Here is a 24,299-nt window from a genome sequence, read left to right as displayed (position 1 = left end):
TATCTAGAGTTTGGGCACCTTATGTGGGGTTTAGATGCCTTATCTTAGGTTTATGTTCCTCATTTAGGGTTAAAGCGCCTTATTTGGGGTTTGGACTGCTTTATCGGCGGTCTACGTCCCTTATCTGGGGTTACGGCGCATTATCTGGGGTTTAGATGCCTTATCTGGGTTTAGACTGCGATATGCTAAGGTTAAGGCATCTTAGCCACAGGTAAGGAACGTAAACCCAGGATAAGGCCGTCTAAACCACAGGTAAGGCGTCTTATCCCTAGATAAGGGATGTAAACCCAAGATAAGGCAGTTTAAACCCCATATAAGGGACATGAACCCCAGATAATGCGGAAATGACACACTTATGCTTCTTCTCTCATTTAAAAATCACATTTACGCTCTACCAAATGGGGCCATCTTGGATTTCTGGGCAAAAATATTTTGTAACGTCAAATTAATGTCAGATTCGGATTTCTTGGGGTCGACTTACCAGAAAAAGTGTCTTTGTACACAATTTTAGGTAATCTGTTCAAAACTTATTTTTTTCAAGATGGCGCCGGCGGCCACCATCTTGGATTTCTGGGTAAATATGAGTTCGTAATGTAAAAATAATATCAAATTTGAAATCCTTGTGGTCGTCTTATCCAAAAAAATGTCTTTGTACACGATTTAAGGTCCTCTTGTTCAAAACTAAATTTTTCAAGATGGTGCCGGCCACCATCTTGGATTTCTGGGTGAAAATGATGCCGTAATGTCAAACTAATGTCAGAATCGGAATCCTTGTACTTGACATATCCGAAAAGTGTCTTTGTGCATGATTATAGGTGCTCTGGTTCAAAACTTAAATTTTCAAAATGGTGGTGGCGGCCATTTTGGATTTTGGCCTCTAGCAAAAAATGCCGGGATTTTTGCGAGGGACATGGTGGCTATTTTTTTTCTAAATGGTCCGTAGAAGTCGAATCAATCGTCAAACCTTACTAGCCAGAGAGTGGTCACCAAAGTGAACTTTTTCCCCTAACTACCATATGGGTTGCACTAAGCATTGTGAGGAACTCATGCAGATGAATGATGGCAAAATTACGTGTTCAAAATTGACAGGTAATGTTTGTAATATTTCAACACATTCTAGTTTAGCGTCCAATTTTAGGATTCATAGCCAAAGGCAAAAAAAAGCAAAAAGAAAAAAAAAAGAATAACAAAATAACAAAAATACAAGCAAACTAAAATTCATGCAGATTCAGTGGATGGTTATCGATATTTCAGGCTCATATTGTTCAGACAGTGATATTGAGACATCACACATTCAACTTAAAATAATGGTGTTTTCTTATGCATGTTCAATAATAGGCACGAATGTTCGCATGTTCAAAATGGTTGCTTTGTCTGTACACCCTTCAATTCCTACCCATACAGAATAAGCAGTTTGACTATTGTGATGTGCCCTGAGTAATTTAATTTGATGATTTATCTTTGTTTACAAAGTTACATGAGTGATGACATTTTAGGGGAATTCCCCTCTCAAATTGAGCTAAACAAGTGGAATCATATCTAATTTGGAATATTTGGAAACCCCCCTTCAGATTGTAAAGAGATGACATCATATATGGATTCCCCTCAGGAAGTGATGTAATGGGATTTCCCCTCAAGAAGTGATGTCATGTGAAAGGTTAATGTTATAATTAAGACTTTGGAATTTCCCAGATTGAGCATAATGTGAAGGTAGTAAATGGCCCATAATAGAATGGGGTTTTTCCCATGCTTGATATATAAGAAATGTAAACACAATTATTGTCACAGTTGATAGTGTTGATCTGGGCTATGCTTACAGTCCAATTCCTTGAAAGAAAGGAAATTACAAACCAGAAATATTTTATGTAGTCAAAGTACTACTATTTACCAGTGTTGTCGGAGAAGATCTAGAATACGTCAAAGAACGTTATTCTTCCAAGAAAGGAAATATATTCTTCTGTCGACTTGCTGAAGTCTGGTATTTTGATTCAACGCAACTGTCAAAATAAGTGGGGACAACTGCATCGCAGTCCTGCTTCCTGAAGATATTGTGTGAAAGGTGGAAATAGCACCAAGTTTGGAGAAAGCAGCGCAAGGAGTTAAATTTGGAGAACTGCGCAAGGAGTTTAGCATAGGAGAACGGCGCAAGGAGTTTAGCATAGGAGAACGGCGCAAGGAGTTTAGCATAGGAGGACGGCGCAAGGAGTTTAGTATAGGAGAATTGCGCAAGGAGTTGTAAACGTGTTTGGAGAACACCATTTTCGTGTAAGGATTTTATACGCAAGGAGTTATCAATGCAAGTGTACAAAGGACTTCGCTGATTGTCGCAGGACAAGTGAATAGGGATATATTACATCAGTCGTCCAGAACATTACAAGAACTTTATGATCACCAAGAAGAAGAATGCTGGCTAAGTACAAAATAGATAAAGAGTGATTATATTTGATTAATGTATATGTGCATTTGTAGTCATTATATTGTACCAAACGAAACTTGCTTTCAATTAAAGACTTAGATTTTGTTAGCTTAAACGAACAGTGTATTTGTGTTGTGCATTCGTGTGAGTTCGGGTAAAAGGTGATTTTGGCCTTGAGTCAAGTACGACTCGTAACACTATCTTTAAAACCAAATTGAACGACTTTAATCAAATTTTAATTTTGTTATTCTTTAATCAAACTGCTAACATAATAATAACAGCAAAAATAATTTCTGTTAATTTTGAAAGCTGAAATAATAAAGTAAAATTAAAAAGAAACCAGACTGGCTATTCTAACGTGGAGTTTTTGTATGGGGGAAGATTTCTGACTGGGGGCAAGATATCTGAGTGGGGCATTTCCCCTTCCCCTCCACCCCACCCCTGTTGCACCACCACTGCAAATAGACCAGAGCCATGTCATTTTGAATTTCGAAACCATCATTGGAAACTGCACAAGAGGGTATATGATATGCGCAGATTGTTTTTTGTTTGTTTGTTTGTTTTGTTGTTTGGTTGGTTGTTTTTTAGTTAACTTATAGTGCGCAGCGGTGTTTTACATGCGTTGGAACCGCGCAAATTGATTTGATCTGTAGTATGAGAATTCAAATACCGAAAGATTCACCTCTGCTAATATTTACGAGATGAAATGATGCAGAATTGACTATGTATGAAAATTTAAGACATGGTTGTTAAAATATATAACACCATGTTGCGAGCACGAGTGAAAGGAGATGATATGTATGCGACTTACAAAAGCATCAAGTACACATTGGGTACTAAAACTAAAACTAAAAGAACATCATGAGCGATATGCTTTAATTCATGCAAAAAGGAAATTTGGTGAGGTCAAAAATTCTTAAACATTCATTATTTGGCAATTATTTGCAATTTACCTTAACCCTGATTATGACTGAGTGTAATTAAAATCAATATCATTTTCGGCATTTGTGAAATATAGGCCTATGTTGTTGCATATAATTATGATGATATCATCGTTAAATAATTAAAATGAACCTTTAACTTATCTTTTCAGCACCGAACAAAGGCAATCCTTCCCTTAAACATGAGCTCAATGCACATTTTGCGAGACTATCAGAAAGCTTCGAAAGGGGTGATTATTCTGCCCTTGTCCAAGAGTTCTACACTGATGATAGTGTAATAGTGATTGATGGCCAAGCACCTTGTTTTGGGAAAAAAGGTACACATTTCAATTACTTTGAAAAACAAGAGTTTAATACTCAAATTATAAAACTAATTAGTGTCCAAATAAATGCTACTTCCATATATGACGATAAATGTAAGAATAAGAGCCAAAGGAGGCTTAGTATCAGCCCTACACAGAGAAAGCGGGAGTTGTATATAATGTAAATGAGCGTACGTGGTTGTGCTATAGATTCGGGTTGCATTTTCAGCCATTAAGTTTATACACGGGGTGCGTTTTCAGCCATTTTGGTGTATTTTCAGTTTTTTGTCGAACAAGTGCAAATTTTACATCGTTTTCCACAAATTTGTATAGTCAAATTTAGTTTAAAGTAGGGCTATTTTTGGAGTCCCGGGGTGGTTAGTTTTTGGATGTTTTTTGTGGGGGCTAGCCACAGTTCTAACATTTTGGATGCTGTGAACATCTTCTTTGACCATAACCTAGTTTGTTTCTTATGATGACGAACAAGTTGAGACCATTTTCGTTGAAATCGGAGCACTTTTAGTTTCTGATCACTTGATGTCCCCCCCTCAAACAAAATGACCATCCAGGCTTTTTGCTTATAACACAAAACCGGTTTGTCGGATATAGGTCAAACTATACTTTTTCTGAATCTTTGAAATAGGATAAATACTTTGGTATTGTTTAAACAACATTTGAGCAAGTTAACCACTGTGTTGATCCATCAACCATGCATCAACCATGTGTAGTACCATCAACCATGTCACAGACTTCAAGTATTTGGGTTCCAAGATGGGCTCTAGTGTTGGAGACCTAAAAAGAAGAAAAGCACTAGCCTGGGCAGCTGTCTGGAAACTGGAACGCCTTTGGAGAAGCCCGTCCCTGCCAACCGAAACAAAAATCAAGCTGTTTCAGACAACGTGTGTTACTGTCTTTCTGTGCGGGTGCTTGGTAATTACCAAGGACATGGAAAACAAAATCAATGCATTTGCAACATCTTGCTATATAGGCGAGGCTCTGACCTTTTACACGGCACGGCATATATGGCCCGGAATTTTACCCTCAGTAGAAACACGCAGAAAGATACCAATTTTGGGCGCAAAATGCGAGTTTCAACCGTCAACCTGATGTGCTATACACACAAGTAGAAAATTTATAATGAGAATTCTTTCAAAGCGATGAGAATTGGACAAAAGTATGAGAATTGTAAATTTTCTCATCCAAATGAATGAGAAATGTTAATTAATGTGTCAACCACCTGTCACATTGTTTTAAATGAAGAATTTAAGTTTCAACCGTCATCCGTGCGTGCTATATATAACTACAATCAAGTGATAATTTGCTGGGATGCTTCCATAGTTTAATGACTCTCCCCGCTCTCTTATTCAATGTTGTATAACAAACGCCGCATTTTTAATGTGCTCTATGTTTGCTCCAACATTGATTGGTGGGGGAGGGAGGATAAAAAATTTAAATAGGTTGGAAATTATACAAATAAAACATCCTATGGAGAAGTTAACAATCACTCCTGATTTTAGCATATTCATTGCTACTACATTGAGCTATTGATCTTCGATCGGAATGAATTCATTCATTAAAACTCATGTTTTGATCGTATACGGCATTTTATCTTATCTAAAATATATTTTGATTATACACGGTCACTTTACACACCTTTTTGTGTGAGATATGTTTATAGGTTATTATTCCTCCATTTAAACCAACTTGCCACGGTCTACCATTTATGTAAAATAAATATATATTACCTTTGTATTATGTATTTATTATGTTGGTAGACCGTTATTGTGTCATTCTTGTTATACATATTAGAAATAAATTAGCACGGCTAACAACGGTTCTCCTGCAGTGTAGTATATGCGTTACTGGGATTGTGATCAGGAGGTCTAGAGTTCGAATCTCATTGGCGCCCGGTTTTTTTTTTATCCCTTTTTGAAATTTCAGATAACACCTATGACGGCAGGTTTATCGATTCTTATTTAAAAAAATTATAATCCATTATGAAATCTGTGAGATAAATTAACAATGTCTCACGATACTGGTTATGGCTTACATTTTATATACACCTATTTGAACACAAATAACGTAATGTATGTGTTTTGCATCAAAACAAAGTAATCATAATAATTGTGTATAAGAAAATGAAGCTCACATTAATTTCAGTGTCAAACAACCATTTGTGTCAGGTTGTTGACAGGTTAATTAGTATTTCTCATTCATTTGGATGAGAAACTTTTACAAAAATGAATTCCTCATTTAAAACAATGTGACAGTTGTTTGACACGTTAATTAACATTTCTCATTCATTTGGATGAGAAATTTCATAGAAATGAGAAAATTTTCAATTCTCATACTTTTGTCCAATTCTCATCGTTTTGAAAGAATTCTCATCCTAAATTTCCACTAGTGAGAGTCATGTTAAACATCAAGCGTGTGGATCGGATTCCAAATGAAACCATCTACAACCTGACCAACACCACTCCACTGGTTGCCAGAGTCAAAATTCATCAACTCAAATTTCTCGGCCATATACTGCGTCTTGAAGATGGCGAGCCTGTGAAAGAATATGCGCTTTATATTCCACCACATGGGAAGAGGAAACCGGGACGGCCGCGCACACTGTACTTACAGTATGTCCAGCACCTCCTGTGAGATACTGAAGGGATGCTGCAGCCAAACAAAATTGTTTCGCTTGCCCAAGATCGCATATAGTTGGAGAAAGCTTGTAGTCGCCTGCTCCGCAGCCGACTGATGATGATGATGATGATGATGATGATCTTTGATTGAACCCTACGCGCTTAGTGCCAGCTTTTGATTCTGGTTGGTGTTCCAAAACCAGGTGTGATTGGTCCCATTCTACTAGTGGCCAGGTCGCTTTGTTATCATATGTAGATATCTTTTATGCATAAAGAAGTTCATTTAATAACGAACTACATTTGTGACAATAGTTGTGATACGATTGATAAAACTGAAACACAATGTTGTAAGGCGTTGGCCTCCAACATAATATTACTTAATTTCTCATAATGGTATGTACAGGGTGAGAAAAAAGTGCAATTGGGGGAAGAGGGCATATTTATTTTGGTACTAGGTTGAATTTTTTAGCTTTTAACAAATTATATGAATGCTGCATTCATTATCGATAGGCCTATTGTGTGAAAACAATTATGTAATTGGCATTTATCGTTTTGTTTTCATGAAACATTTCACAACGATATCCAATACACCTTTTTCGTAATTGACCACTTCGTTGCCGTTGGTGGCGTTTGGCTCTGCTAACTCCAATAAGGCCGCGCTGAAAACTGAAAGCAAGTTAATTAGCCAAATACCTATTTTTAATGACTATTTAGCTGAGACTGGCTATATATGTAGTACAAACACGATAGAAGTATATTTTGCTCATTTTAATCTACATTATGTATTTTTCATAATAAACTTTAAATAGTCTTTTTGGGCCTATATAGTAGATTTGGAATAATTTTTTTTTAATCACTACTCATCATGTCACTGGTCAATGGCTCAATTCAGAGCTCATTTACTTATTTTAATTGTGTATAAATTGCCTCAAAGTGAACGATAAGTCATGGGTGTTTTTGAAATGAAAAATTGCAAACATAAACAAGGAAAACACCAGTGTTGACAAAATTAAAACCCCATTCAGTAGCTAATTTTTCTACTTAAGTAGAGAAATTACATGTTCTAAATACATGGCTTTTCGCTCAGCCACTAACAGGCTATGTTAACACAACATATTGTTGTGAATTCGGCAGAGTGACTAATCAATTTTAGACGGACCAATGGAAGAGTACCAAGAGTTTAAAACAGTGGCGTGGCGTAGCGTCATAGGGCCACGGGAAAATTGCCGAAAAAGGCTTGTGCCCCCCCATCATGTTCGGTGCCCCCCCCATGTGACGACACACGCTACGCCACTGGTTTAAAACGCCGTTAACTCAAAATAATAGTAATTCGTCACTTTGCAGTGGTCATAAACAAAGGTGCCAAAATCTGAATTTTTATGATTTTTATGATCCTCCGTATGAGCAGATCACTGAGTAGGCGTCTAAACCTAGCTAACACACATCGTTTTACAGAAAAATTTTAAAATGTTGAGTTCTAAAGGGTATAAAAACGTTTTTATAACATTTTATAATACATTTTTGAAAAAGTGATGCATAATGTTCTAGCATAGTTAAAGGTGGGTAACCTGATTGACAACCTCATCCCCTCACTTTACCCCATCAAAAGGCGTTCCAAGTTGGTATATTTCCGAAGAAATCAGAAAAAACTGTCGAATTAGTCTCAAATGTGGTATACCATATTTTAGATTAATTCAACAGTTTTTTTTCATATCTTCGGAAATACACCGATTTGGAACTTCTAATTTCAATATGTTAATGAGGAAAATAGGATCTCTCATTTAATATCAATTTATTACATGATCATGATGATTATCATTAATAAAAACACTGTAGACTACCAAAATCACGCTGTATACAATGTCAGTAATTCCATAAGGAATTAGTCACATTTGCAAGGGACATTTATATGTTCTTTATGCATGAATGTTTGAAAGGGACGACATTTTATATTATAGGTAAGTTTCAAAGAATTCGATTTTCCAAATATATCAGGTCACCTTCCTTTAACTGTTGTCAAAATATTTTGCGAAAACGTTTGCTCAAAATATTTTACAATAACTTTTTGAAAACGTATTCATAGTCTTAATATGACCGACAATTTAAATGTTATTAAGGGGTTGTTTGGAATGACAGGTGAGTCAGGGGTCAAAAACAAAATTTTTACCTTTTTGACCTCAGCACATGTGTATGTATGATCTGCCATACAAAAATTAAAAAAACAATACCTCAAAGTATCATTTTTAATGTTTTTGTCATAATCACGCTTTTCTACAAATTTCATCTGTTTGTACCGGGGGCGTGTCTTGCCAGGTAGGCCTACATGACAGCATAGACACACGTTACAACCTTGAATAATAATACAGAATTGTGACGTTATATTCTTCTTAAGGGTAGAGACAATAGAAATGTTTACCAAAGGAACATATTCTTGTTTATACCATGATATTGTTGTATCTCAATACTATCACAAGTTCAGCTGTGTAACTTACCTAAAAAGTGGTTCTTTTAATTAAAAATGCAATAAATAAAATCACTCTGCGCTTTTAGTACTGACCAGACTATAGTAATATTTTTAAATCACTCTGCGCTTTTAGTACTGACCAGACTATATTTTTTCCGATAGAAAACGCTTTACAATATTATGCAATACTAGCAGCTATTAATCATGCTTCAGTGGGCAAGTACCTCGAGCTTTAAATGGTATTGAAATTTGTCTTGTCCGGGGGGACGTCCATAATGGCTCAGTGGCGTTATTTTCTAGGATGGCGAAGGTGACTGATGCGTAGTAGGCCTATGTAGGGCTGTAAAAAGCCTGTTCAGTAATTTCATCCGGAGAATGTAGAAATCCATGAATCAGCAAAATTTAGATTTTAGCACCTTGCCCAGCACCTTTGTTAGTTTCGATATGCAAACATTAAGCCCTGTATTAAAGACAAAATAAGTTATTTTACATGAATCTGTAATTTCTCCACATAGTATGTAGAGAAATCAGATATTATTATTATATTCGGTATTTTATTTTTCACATATCGTGGCCAAACGGCCAAATTACATGTAAAATTACTTATTTGAACATGCATATAAATATTAAAAATATTAAACACTTTAAGAAATTTTAAAATACATCAAAATTGCATCTATAGGGAAAAAAGTATTAGATCAGAAAAGCATCATATTGCACGCAAATATTAATTTGACCAAAATACTATTGCACTATGAAAAACATCAAAATATACTAAAATCCAAAATATGTCAAACATATTATAACAGTACTGTTGTACCAGACTATAAAAAGCAATCATGGCATTGGCAATGAAGAACAATCCCAAGAGGAGATAACTGATTTAAAAGATTAACAAAATATAGGACAGGGCTCAGCATTTGAACGGGGCTTAAACTTTATCAATACTGCTGCTTTCCTCGGTTCTTGCCAAAACGTTTTAAAATATCTAATGACAATTTTAATGATTTATCCTTCACTTTTAGGCATTTTATATACAATTTAAATTTGTTTTACCATTTTATACTTTCGCTGGGATCACTGAATTAAGACCCCCCCTTTCGCTACCACCCAGATCACATGGTTTGTCATCCACCACCCCACCCCCCCACACACACACCCCCACACACCCCCACACACCCCCACACACACTTGTTTCCCATTGGATCTATCGTCATCCTGATTCAGACGCTTTTATTGTTTCATTTACAACTTTTATTATATTTATCACTGATTATGTTGCCGAATAGTCTTTTGAAATTAGTAGGCGTCATTAGTAGATCTCATATAATTGAAGTGCTCCCCCGAATAGCAAGATAATGACAGGCTTATGCTTAGTTTTGACATGTAAGAATACAAAATGATTTCCTGAGTTCTTAATGGGGAGTTATAAGCGCCATTGCAAAGTGAAAGCAGAGTGAGATGTGTGGATGTGAGGGGCATGTGTTGTGTTTATGGCCCGGGGTTTATGGGGGAGGGGTGGGTTAGGCAATTAACAGCTGCCTGGTATCATTCAACATTTCTGATACTGTTACGGCTTGAAATTTGAAGGCAGCGGGACTTAAGATGCTCTCAGGAACAACTTTTACCACCTGATGAACAATCTCAAATGCTCTACTTTGTACCAACATGACAGTATAGATTAGGCCCATGAAAGTCAATTCCGAGTTTATCGTCCTTTTTTCCAGGTTGGTGAGGTGACTTTTTCATTTTTCACTATTTCATCAGATTTCATTATTGACCTATAAAATGCGTGTTGATTTAAAGCCAAACTCATACATGTGATTTATAAACATGTTTTCATATGGGTAAGGACTAGGAAAGTTAGAAAAGAGCCTGGTTTTGCTTCCAAGTTATGAATATATGTTTTACAAACAAAAATACATGTTTCCAATTGCTAAAACTGGTGAAAACACTGATACTTTGGAAATAATGAATTATTTTGGCATTTTTGAAAATTTGACACGGGTATTTTTGGTTTCCAAAAAGTGACGCGGGCGGGGGACGATAAACTCGGAATCGACTTTCACGCGCCATATAGGAAATATATTCCATAAGTTAATGGTTTTATAGTTTATTATTTCGGTTTACCAAAAGTCAAGAAATAATATCAGTAATAACTGTAAAAAATGGTTTATGTCCATTTGAAGCCAAAATAATGGGATGAATTAAAAAAAATAAACGCACTATATATTATATCTTGGAGCTGTGCATAGTGATAAACTAAACCAAAAAACATATATAGAACTCACGATAATAAACTCTCTTTATTTCCCAATCATTTATTAAATGTAAATAACAAAGGGACGCTTATTATACGACAGACTGAGCACAGCTGTTGCACAATTGATCAAGATCCATAAACTTCTGAACACATTACAGTAGAATCAAGGACGTTGGTTCGAATCAATTGTTTCAAATCAATAGGACAGAATATGAATTCCAATACGCTTACGGCATTCTGTCAAAATCGGAAAGGACAGCATGACACGTTGTAACTAGATGTTAAAGTATGGCTGGTGGAGTAGTCAGTTTTGGAATATTTTCGCCATTTTACAAAATACAAATATGCTCATAAGTTTGCCAATAGCAAATATCAAGGATCTGGAATAAGTCATAGTCGAACCGGAATATATTTGCCAACTATGTTCTACGTTTGAGGTAAGTTCATAATGTTCTTCGTAGCAAGAACAGAATAATCACTGGCAAAAATGCAACTTTTTACTAAAACGCCATATTCCGCGATAGTCCATATTTACATGACTTTGGCGAACACTTTTGATTCTCGTTTAAATTCTACCGATAGCACAGTCGATCTAATGTTATCTGCGGTTAGAGGACAGTTTAGAGAACTCTTTTTGCTAGTTGTTTGGTTTAAAAAAAACATAATTTTTAAAATATCGGGATTCAAGCAGGCGACCCGCATGGTGTGCAAAAGACGTTGCAAATTGTCAATGAAAGAGCTTATAAATTAAAATCACGGACATTAAGCTCCACAATAGGCATCTACATTCCAAGCGGAAACGCTTTTCAGAAATATACCCGTCTTTTTTCAGCAATCGCTAAAACCTAAATATGCAATTCCAGGCGATTTGTAAAAATAGCGTCAGCATATTTTACTATGAATTTGGGACACCGAAACAAATGCTTGCATTGGTGCCAGACCTATTATAATGATACGATAATTAGGCCCCCAATAATGGCTTTCATTTTAACCGTTATTTATTAAACTGAGATTTTTACTTTTTGAGAAATTAATGAATTTATCGAAAAACTTTTCGGAGAACGCTACTTTAATGAACCCATGCCTTAACCTATCTTAGAACTGCCTATTATTTCAATTGTTATACTGTTCTGGTTGGTTTATTGCATACTGTATAGAAATTATGCAATATGACGTCGAGCATGACAGAGTCATCTTCATTCAAATAAAATTCAGGTACCCGTAAGGTACCACGGAGCAATTCGCACGATAATACAATAAAACAGATGAAAGGTATGAATGGTTGTGGAATCGAATTGCAGACCTGTCCCTCTGTCACCTTAGAACTGCATCTCGTAGGCAATGGTAGGTAATAAACCAACCGGAACGGTATAACAATTGAGATAACAGCATGTCTTGGTCTCAATTCAAGATGTGCAATTTGGACACACATGGGTGACCGGACAGCGTTAATCTGCATTTTTGGGAAATCATTTATTGGGGAGTTGTGAGTTAGTTTGCAGAGTTTTGCACGTTTTTAGACTACACCACTCCACGCCATACATAAATTCTCCCAGTCACATTTCCCCAATATGAAATTTTTAAAAAGTAAAACTTTAATTTTAATTCTTTAAAAGTTTGGCAGAGGCGGGGTTCGAACTCACGGCTCACCGCTTTGGCTAGTATCACGTATACCATACGTCCAGCGCCTTAGACCGCTCGACCACGAAGAACTTGATAGTGTCATCGTGAAAATTTATACCTATAATATTAATAAATCGCAACTTCATTACTGCATCATATTTTGGAATTTTATCTGCTTAAAACATTAATGTGTATTATAATAAAGCTATACCATTATTTATATTGTTGAATTCTCAAGCGCATAGAGACAATTAATACGAGGGTCCTATGAATAGGCCTACATACACAATACATAAAATCGATTTTGATATCGGCCATGTGCTCTGCTGTGCATGTGGTTTCCCGCAGTGGCGGAAGTTGTATTACGAAGTGCATCCGAACTCCATTAAGCAAATGATTTTGACAAGGGATTGGATTGTTCCAGTTTGCATCCTAAATCCACATTAGACCCCTAATTTTATTTACAAAATCAAAAGATTAGATTATCATAACAACAAAATGGTAATCTTTTGTCGGGTCTAATGTGAAAATTACATTAAAAAAATGCAGTTTTTACAGAATTAATTTTCACTTAATTCCAAAAAAAAAATGGCGTATATAAGATTGAAATAAATTCTCTACCTTCTATACTAGATCAATTGTGACGCAAGTTGTTATCAAAAATTGTTGTGATAGATGAACAGTTAATATTCATATTATCCATTACCTATCTGATGGTACAGTTTTTACACAGAAAATATTTATTTGAAAAACCTGCTACTCGGCTTTTTCCGGAAAGGTCACAGGGTCGCCGTGACCTGTGCAATAATTACAATTAAAATTTTTCTTATTCCAACAGCAAGCGTTTCTAGAATATATTATGGCGAAATGTGGTGTGTTTTTAGACGTAACATGATGATGCATGTATGGGTGGGGGCTTGTGTTTGGATGTGGTTACCTCATCATTTCGGCTTAAAATGTTCGGAGTGATGTGTGCTTTGTGTGATAGCACCTGTGCGAAGTTGAGGACTTACATTTCATTTTTTATTAATTTTCTAATAGACAGACACGTATAGCAGAAACAGTTTCACCTTAATTTACTGGTCTTCCACATGATAGTTATTTATAACAGGAATGTACAACATTTAACACCATAATGTGAAATTCTTGTCAAATTTGAATCTTGAAAGATGATGAAATAATATACGTAATAACATTTAAAGCCGAAATGATGAGGTAAATGAAATAAATAAATAATTAATTAATTAATTAATTAATTAATTAATTAATTAATTAATTAATTAATTAATTAATTAATTAATTAATTAATTAATTAAATAATAATAAATAAATAAATAAATAAATAAATAAATAAATAAATAAATAAATAAATAAATAAATAAATGATAAATATATAAATAAATAAATGATAAATAAATAAATAAATAAATAAATAAATAAATATATAAATAAATAAATAAAAATTCATCCGTTATCCTCTATAAAAACAGCAACTTTATTTGATTCCAATAAGGTGACATGGGGCACGTGTAAAATTCACAAATATGTAAAAAAAAAGGTTTGGGAAATATCAACGTTAAAATTTCACGTTCAAACGTCGTCACTTTATGCATTCCTGATTTTTGCCCTTAACTGGTGGCATTATTTTCATAAAGTCATTGAGGTTAAATGTTTCAGTTAATTAAACATTCATGCAATATGAAGGTCTTTCTTTTTGTTCACAATTAGGATAAAACTTAATTAATATTCAAGACAGTGGTAAGTTATGGGTTACACGCCGATATTCTTGAGGTCATTAGTCCAAAACCCAGTAATTTTGTTCTATACCATAAACTTCACTAACTTATAACCTAAGCTTTAATCCTAAACCTAAACCTAGCCCTATAACCCCAAACCTTAACGCGGCTGTGTACTCTAGCCATTGTTTCTTTCTCAAAATTGAGTTTTTATGATATGTTTGTACCTTGTTATGTTTTTTATAAATACAAGGAATGAAAATCCAGATTTGTAAACTCCAACTGCAATATTTTAAGGATTTTATTTCACTATTCCACTCGTGTTTGAAATTGAAAAGGAAAGAAAATCTTTGTTGTACCAGCAAGGTACACCCGCGCAACAACTCATCGCGTTGCGTATCGCGCAATTTGTTAACGCACAAATACGCGACGCATACGCGACGCTTATCTGCATGCGCGGCGCATCTTATGGAAACACCACGGAAGCACTGATTTCACAAAAACCTAGTGGTCAAATGGCTCCGTTTTAGCTGATAAAATGTGGGTTTTTTCAAGTTCTTTCCCCGATTTAAATATCAAGTTATGAATGGATTTCGCTCAAACTTCTCAAGGGGCTGTGGATTTACCCGATGTTCACGTAATATAAGTTACAAAAACGAAAACTGTCGCATTCTCCTGTGAGATTCGATGAAAGTGCAAAATGTGACCACTTTAAACTTCAACGGCCATTATTTCAATGTTCATTTTCTCGGTAAAATGACGATTTAGGTACACGATAACTCAATAAATACAGCATCTATAGGTAAGCAAATATGATCATCGTAAAAAGCATGATCGACTCAAGAAACGGTTTTCTCATTTTTTATATTTTGGTCTATTTCCGATTTTGGGCATCATTTTGTGCAAATAGGCGTTTTTGAATTTTAAAAAGTTCATTTTGATGCCTTATATGGTCAATATCTCAAAAAATAAGGCCAATATCAAAAAATAAAAAACTGTTTTTGGAATGGAGCCTCAAGATTGAGCTAAAAACAAAATAAAATATTTTGGAAAGAGTGTTTTTTGTTATGATGTACCTAACAAATATTGCCAAAAACTCACTTTTTTGTGATTTTCTTCAAAATTGTTGTTTTTACCCCAAATCTGTATTTATATTAAGATTTATTGATGTCTTGCCTTCATAAAAATGTATACTTTTATATGTTTTGCGCGAATAATTACAAAGTTATTGCACTTTTACTACATGCATGTCTGAGAGTACACAGCCACCTTAACCCATGACTCTCTGAATCCTAACTCTCACTTCTAACTCCTCACCACGCAACCCTTAATACACACACACACCCCCACCCCACACCTCACACACCGCGTAGCACCCACATCCACACACCCACACGCCATCGACCATGTCGACTTCAAACATATCCCCATATCCCAAAGAGCTCACTCTGCTCTAACTCCTATTCTACCATATAATAACTCGTCATTAAAAAACTCACAAAAAATTTACATGCTGCTGGAATATGATTTTTAGCTGTTGTTTTGTTGCTCCTCCTACTCGTTGGCTGATTTATAGGGCCTACTTCAAGTGACAGAAGTCGTGAATTATGGAGGGTTTCATTGAACTTCTACCAGCAAAATATGGAATAATACTAACACAAGACACCAATCGAGATGATGATACCAGCCATAATGGAAGGCTTGTATTTGACCTTCTTATGAATCCAATTTCGTGGCGAGAAGTTGAAAAGGTAATGTATATTTCAAGAAATTTGGGTTCAAAAATTCCGTATCAGCTCGTATCATCAGTTCCGTAAATATGGCGTATAGAGGCACAACTTGACAATAAACTGAACTATTTAAACGTAAAGGACGCACTGGATACACATAAATTTGTGTTTCCTTGCTGGCGGAATAGTTGCAAAACTCTTTTTTGTCAAAAAAGTTGGACAATTTATGAATTATGATTGGCAAAATAGCGAAAGGAAATAGACTTTTCCAACCATGTAAAACTACACTGGGTTGTTGACATGGTCGACATACATTAAGGCATATGCATGTTCCTAAAGTAGGAGGTAAGTACTATAATTAATTGTTTAAAGTACTCAACATACCAGCAAAAAGTCATAGGGTCATCAGAGTACAGGGACTTTGTGAAATACTGGGTACAAAAAAAAAGTGCGTGAGCCGATATGCAACATCAAATATAAAAGCCGATTTACATAATTTCCCATGACCTTACAGAAGTGATCATGCTCAAATATAAAACTATAGAGTTTGGTCCTTGATATGCACCATCAATTGTGTACTTGTGATCAATATTGCTAGGCAAACAATCACAACAAACATGCCAAAATCCTCCCATTTCTCCTCCATTTACAAACAAATAAACCCATCCCTTAAATTGTTTTGAATAAACATTTTAAGAACATTTTTGTGGTTTCTGGGAAGCCCATTTCAGATCTGGTGTCTTTGTTGCTCATTGTGTTCTGTCATTTGAGTCACACATTACCTCGTCAAAACAATGCATTGGGTATATATCGGGTAAAAACCGGTACAAAGCAATTCAAATCATTTTTTTTCACACAAGGAGTGTGACTAAAATCGGGTGAAGCAGTTACAAAAATGTTCAACAAGTAAGGTTCATCTTGGTTGCATAAACGTAAATATCGCTTCCTTACCCTATTAGTAAGGGTAATAGTAAAACGGCACATTATGTGATCGTGATTTCGTGATCCACAGCATTATCCCCCACTTTTCTCAAAAAAGTTGAGATTTTTATATCACTGGAAACCTCTGGCTACATAATGTTTATGTACCAAAAATTTCTTGCAGATTAATTCGTTTAGCAAAAATATCGTGAAATTTTAAACACATTGTCTATGAAGCAGTGTAATACACATAATCATGCATAACTCACAAACGCAAAATCGGTATCAACTGAAATTTTGGGAATAAGCTTTTTTCGTAGATATCTACCTAAAAATGTCATAAAAAGAGGATGCTAGGATCACGAAATACTACTTACTTTAATGATTATATGAATTCTAACTCTGTGTGCTTTAAGGGGGTACTACACCCCTGGCCAATTTTGTACCTATTTTTGCATTTTTCTCAAAAATTATAGCGCATTGGTGACAATTAAGATATGCATGTTGTAGGGGCAAGGACTACAACTATTGCTCTGAAAATTCAGCAACTCAAGGCAAGTAGTTATTGATTTATTGATCAAATACTGGTTTTCCCTCATTTTGACTGCAACTCCACAACTGCTGTCTGTGCCGAAATAAAATTTCCAGTGCAGTAGTTGTAGTCCTTGCCCCTATAATATACATATCTTAGTTGTCACAAATGCGCTATAATTTTTGAGAAAAATGCAAAAATAGGCACAAAATTGGCCAGGGGTGTAGTACCACCTTAATATTGCATCTTTTATGTTCAGAAATTAAGCAGGCTTGGATCGATTGGTCAGAAAGCAATCCCACTATCAATCGGTTAGTATTCACAACTACTGCATTCGGTGAGAATAACGGACAGATTTGGGCAGACGGTATCGACGGTATGTACCAGGAAGATGCCCTCGTTGGTTCCGATCGGTAAGTTTGACGGATTTCAATCATCTAAATGCAATCCGCGTTATATAAGCTGCATATCCTATCAGCGACTGCTATACCTTGTTTAGGACTTTCTAAAGAAGTACCTGCATGTGTAGCCATCACTGTTTCAAAATAGCCCGCCAGAGTCATGCAGGTAACTCCGAGGTCGTGCATTGAATTGGTTTGAATGAGGAATACTACGGGAACCAGCGCCTTTTGTTAGAAGAAACACATGAGTAAAGTGGACAACCTCTATACTTTCGTATAGACGAATCCAAATTCACGTATTCCTGCACCTCAATGGCGGCCATAGGCGCGACGGGGACCCAACTATCTCACCTAAAATGTGAAATGATGCGGCCTTGAAGGGTATTTTAAACTGCATTCTATCACCCGTGTTACACGCAGTGGCGTAGCTGCCGGGGCGGGGGGGGGTGGGCGATTGCCCCCCTTGGCAAAAATAGCCTATTTGGGCCCCGCCCCCTAGCGCAAGGAAAAAAGAGGAAAAAGGAGAGAGAGAGGAAGAAAGAGAGGGGAGAGAGGCAGAGGAGGTGAAAAGAGAGGGGGAGAGAGGGAGAGGAGGGGAAATGAGATGGGGAATCCATACGATATGCAATACCATACGATTATTATCAATAATAAGCCTGGCAAAAAATGTCTATTTGCCCCCCCCCCCGGGAAAAAAGAGAAAGGAGGAGAGAGAGGAAAAAGATGGGGAGAGAAGGGATTGAGAAAGAGGGAATCCATACGCCTACGTAGTAGTATGTAGTGCCATTATAAATATAGTCGATAATATACTTGACTTCTTGAAGACAAAGAAATAGAAATCTTTTGAAATGCTAATTGCACAAAAGCACCTATATGGGAGCAGTATATTGACTAAAACAAATAAAACAATAAAATAGCCAACCCAAAAGAAAAGTCGAAAAAGGTGGTCAAGAAGGCTGTGTCCGACATGTTTCTTGTATTGCATGCCCCAACCGAAAATGTTCAGTATCGACCAAAATTGGCCGATTTATTCATTTACCATTGAGCTATTTCAAACTTAGGGCCGGATTTACCATTAGACCAGATGGGTACGGGTCCAGGCCCCTAAAATAGCCTAAGGTATGTTCCCCAAAACACCACGTTTTGGACCGAAATATGGTAACATTGAAAAATTTTGCAATTCATTCATTTTTAATACCTTAATTTTGGGCTAAAATTGTCTGAAATTGGACATTTTTAACGCGCTAAGCGCGCACTTTAACCAGGAAATTAGCAAGAACTATGGCCAAAATTCATATCTATTAAGATCAAATTAGTAATAAAAAAACAAATTTTTCTCGTGGAGCGCGCAATTTTTTTGAAAAAGTAATAACCCAGTTTACCATTTTCCTTCTGTATTGCCTTATTTCCTTTATTTTTTATTTTTCTGTGATATATTTGAAAGTGTACTTTTCTTTGAAAGTACACTAAGTGTAAGACCGTAGTGGATAATGTACTCAAGTGCCATTTTGACGAAAATGAGTTATTGACTGTTTTGAAGTCTTTGGGGTTTAGCAATTTTTTTCTCAAAATTTTGGCCAATATGACCCCTCAGAAATAGGGGTCACGTGAGGGGTCAACTGGGGTCAAATTTTCATATTGGTCTGATCACTATCAAATTAGTGTCAAATTGCTCGTTGGGTCACAAGGATTACAAAAATATATGGTTTGTCATATCTACAACATTTAGTTAAGGAGTTATAAGCTCAAGGTCAACCAAAGGTCAAACGAGGTCAAATTTTAAGCAACATCCGGTTTACACAAATGATACATCAAATTGTTCCTCTCTATATGGACATTCCAAAAATATATACTTCTAACTTATATTGCCATTCAATTTTGAGAAAAATCCATTACAGCTGACCACTGATTGTAGTGGAAAAAAGACTCAAGTGCAAGATATCGATTATTGATTATAGAAAATCAATAAGTAACAAAGTATTTATTTATAGCTGTAAAAGAATAATAGTGAATATAAAATTACTCCTGCAAGTTTTAGTACAAAATAATAAAGTTTGTGATCAGCAGATAAATTTCAAAACTTTCGACCCCATTTTCTCAGAACTAGTATTTTGGCACGTGAGCACTTCTTCCACTACAGTCTTCTTTCTCTTCGATGGGGGTGCGTCGCACCACCCGCACCTACCCCCATTTTTGTATGGTGGATTTGGGCCCCCGCTCCATACAGGCTTGCCCCCCTGGAAAAAAATCCCAGCTACGTCGCTGGTTACACGTAGACAAAAGAATGATGACAGCTTACAACACAAAAGAATCTCACATCGAATTTTAAGCGGGTTTAATCCACCCAATTGGCACTCACAACACCTGATTGGTGCATGCGGGGACCCTAATATGGCCGACCAAATCCTGACCATGACTTGGCTCGTTAGATTCGTCTATATACACTAGTTATCCGCTCTGATAACAGAAAGTTGTCGGTGTGATTTGGCGTTAGACCATGCTAGCGATTTGTGATCGATATCAACAATCACATTTTCGAATTTAAAAGTTGCAGAGCTTTTGGAAAAATTTGAATGCCCCCTGGGGCTAAGGTTTATAAACTTAATGTACATAAATAAACAGCGTAAGTTCATTGAACGACCATAAATCCGCGCAGTTGTTTTTGTACCGTAAGGTTATAACATTTGACCCAAGTGGGGGACGTTCAGACTTTCTTAGTTCGAGAGCTATGTTGAAGGGCTATATTTTAAGCTCCTCCCTTATTAAATGTCAAGTCTGTACTAGAGCACCTTTCCTACTGAAGATTCAGTGGCTCTGAAAAGAACCGACCAAGTAACTGCCCCAAAAATGACTTGCCTTCACCATAAGCTATTTCCCTATGGTTGAATTATCTTGACTCCTCTCCAAAAATGCGGATTTGAAGCCCATAGAAGAATCTGTGATTGTCCATGGGGAAAATGTTTTAACTGCATTGCTAACAATTTAGTGGTTTTATTCAACGTAAAAACTATAAATAAAGGCCCTAACAGTCTGCCGCCTGGACAACCAATTCTTTAGAAATGCTTAGTCGCGCTAAAAGTCGATCGATACATGTAAAAATCAGCACAATTCAGAGATACACCTTTTTGCTATGAAATTAATTTTCTCGGTCAAATATAAAGCAATATTTTTTTTTCTTCAGTAATGTCAGTTAAAAACTTGGTGCTTGGATATACATTTTTTTTAAATCCTGGTGTTAAAATTAAGCATCAAATTGTGTCTTTTAGTGTGATATTTTTTTTTTTTTTTTGCCTTGAATTCGCCTGCGAGCTTTTTACGGAATTCATGTTTTAGCGTCTCAAACTAACATAGTTTGCTAAAGAAAGATATTTCCCACCTCTGTAAAGCACATCGTGTGGGTCTATATGTTATAGTTTTGTCAGAATTTCCGTTTTGTTTTACCCTTTTTCCATTCATGGTCCGAAAATGTCAAACTAAGTAAAAGTAGGCAATGGTGAGTACTTTTATCTCGAGAGCAACCAGCAGAAATAGTCGATATTTCCTTTGTTGTTATCCAGGTCAATTTTTCATTGAAAGCAAATTGCCCGACCAGCGATTAAATCCCCAATTGGGTGTTCTGGTTAAACATGATCAGTAGGAGCGCTATAGGTCTGGGAATTTCTTTGCTATATTGAAGTTCTGGCAACACTATAGCCATGCCGGTATTCCTATTAAACCCAGGGATATCGATCCACAATGCTAGTACTAGCCTTTAGATTTCACGTGTTGATTTAGAAATTTTTTCAGCCGACAGTGAAAGATGGTGAAATCAAAACGGAAATTCTGACAAAACTATGATATATAGCTCACGGTGATGTGCTTTAGAAAGTTGGGGAAAATCCTTCATTAGCGAACTATATTACTTTGAAAAGCTAAAAGGTTGATCCAAGAAAAAGCTCGCGGGCCGAGCTGAAGCCTATAAAAATCGAATATCTTACACTAAATGACTGAATTTCAGGCCTAAGTTTAACACCAGGATTTTAAAAAAAATCAGTATCAAGCATTATAGTTTTTCCAGCCATTTACTGAAAAAATGAAAATTATTGCTTTTCATTTGGCTGAGAAAAAATTTTTACACTGAAAAGGTGTAACTCGAAATTTTGCTCATTTCAACACCAATTTCGATCGTTTGTATTGCCTCATTAAATGACTGAGTGAGCCTTGCAGAACAATAGAATCGGTTGTGCAGGTAGCTGACTGCTAAAGGCCCGACAAAACATATACGGGGTGGAGATAAGCCTAAAATATACCCTCCATAACTTATGAACTCATTGTGTTTGTTTTTTGCAGGTATATGAATGTGTACAAACGCGTCAATGGAACTCTTTTACATCCACGTCGCATTCTAATGTAAAACAAGTTCATTCTCATCTTTATTCTGCAGACGAGATGGCATGGCTTTCGTAATCTTATTCGTATTGAATATTATGAATCCCTTGGTCGGCAATCCAAATTTAGACGACAGCAGTGCGAGAAATTCTGGATCAACAAGCTTCATTCCCTTCAACCCGAAGTATTTGGATACTTTGAATTGCTTCATAACATGACAAACATAACATTTTTCTGCATTTTGTAATGCCTTTTTTTTGTCATTATTTTGCTACCAACCGCAACGTGACCGCCTTGCGGGAATTCTACGATTGACCACTTCACAATGGATTTCACCCTCTAGAGGGCATACTAACTTATTTTCGACTAGTGTAGCATGCGGTTGCCGTTCCCGTATCACGTTTCACGTAAATTTCGCAATCTCTCTATTGTCTACCTTGTTCGCGGTAACTTTCATGGTATATATTTCCATATCATGTGATATGTAAAGCATGCTATAAAATCAAGCACGCATGGACAGCGGATGTTGAATGTAATACTGCAAAACTACTTAATTTAAATAAACATTTTAGCCCATGATCTTTCGTGTTCTTGGACAATATAGCTTTCCCTGTTAAACTTCTTTAAAGATGAAGGAAGAGACAGTGAATGAATAATAAAATGATAGTAAGCGTGTGTCAACTACAAATTATGTTCTGCTGCTCTGGAAAAGTTGATAATATTCACCTATACCATCCAAACAAATTGAATGTATTTGAAAAACGAATGCACCCGTAATCAATAAAAAGTCTACTTCAAACGAACAGCCAGCCACATTTGATGCACATTTCATGTGTATTTAAGTGTATAGATTTTGATATATCTTTTTAAAGTCTAACAAAACATCAATTTGTGTTATCTAAAAACCAGTAAGATACTTTCAAGGTACGAAAGTGTTGTTTACAAAACGAGGGGCATATAATGAATCGATGTCAAACTAGTAAGAGGTATAGATGTTCCTGATCTTACTTGGTAAAACCCAGATTCCATTGCACGGTTGTTTTCATGCATGCTTGATTAAAATCAATTGCTCAAAGAACCAACAACTAAATTAATTAAATGATTAGTAATCACATCACGAAATTTTCAAGACACACACTTCATAGAATCCGATATTTATTATATCAATTATAATTAATTATGAACTTCAACCTTGCTCTGTTTGAGACTACCTGCACGTGGATTGAGTAAACATTTCAAAATTTTGTGGCTACTTGGAATTTATAGTATTCAAGTATTGTATTCAAGTATTCAAGTATATTTATTAAAACCAACATATTGTGACCCGAAGGTCAAATTACATGTCAATGTACAGAGTAAAAGCAATCATTAAAATTGATATAAATATGAGTGAAAAAAGTACAATATAAAATAACATAAAATGGCAGATACAAGTAAATACGATAAATTCACACTATTATTGCACAATAAATAAATATAAAAGCTGAAATGTGCGTGCATGCAGGAAAACCCGAATAAACGGCGCGCTACTTGTTTAATACATCAACGAAATAGGGGATGGGGCTGTTTTTGAAGCAGGATGTTCTGAAACGCAGCTGGGGGTAGTGATGCGCATTGCGGAGATTGCGAGCATGACTCGCCTGTCTGGTAGGGGGGAGAAGATCATTGGTACGCGATGAGTTGGCAAGCCCTTCGGCAAACCTGCGACAATGGTTCTCTCTCCTATCAAACAGGGACTCAAGCTCGCAAGTCCGCAAGGCCTCAGCATAGGAGGTGAAATTTTGGCCCAGCGTAATCCTGCATGCACGACGAATAGCCTTGTTCTCTATCGTGAGGACCAAAATCAGCCTCAATTATTATTCACGCTAGCAACAAAAAACTAGTTTGGATTCTATATTTTTCTCTACACCTCTAATGGGATGAACATTGACACCTGTAATATAATTAAATATTTACCCAGCAAACACAA

At 36.0% G+C, this 24,299-nt stretch overlaps 1 protein-coding gene across 1 annotated transcript; it reads left to right on the top strand.

Moving 5' to 3' along the window:
- Positions 1-1,036: 1,036 nt before the first annotated feature.
- On the top strand, positions 1,037-23,083 carry LOC140148038 (uncharacterized). The gene is made up of 4 exons (XM_072169876.1): positions 1,037-1,089; positions 3,510-3,674; positions 17,821-17,974; positions 22,292-23,083. Exons 1-4 carry the CDS (start codon positions 1,047-1,049, stop codon positions 22,353-22,355), a joined length of 426 nt encoding a protein of 141 aa, XP_072025977.1. The 5' UTR covers positions 1,037-1,046; the 3' UTR covers positions 22,356-23,083.
- The last annotated feature ends 1,216 nt before the right edge of the window (positions 23,084-24,299 follow it).

Source organism: Amphiura filiformis, chromosome 3, assembly GCF_039555335.1.
Source record: "Amphiura filiformis chromosome 3, Afil_fr2py, whole genome shotgun sequence".
NCBI classification, from domain to species: Eukaryota; Metazoa; Echinodermata; class Ophiuroidea; order Amphilepidida; family Amphiuridae; genus Amphiura; species Amphiura filiformis.
The sequence above is the reverse complement of the archived record's forward strand: the minus strand, read 5'-3'. Positions and strand labels throughout refer to the sequence as shown.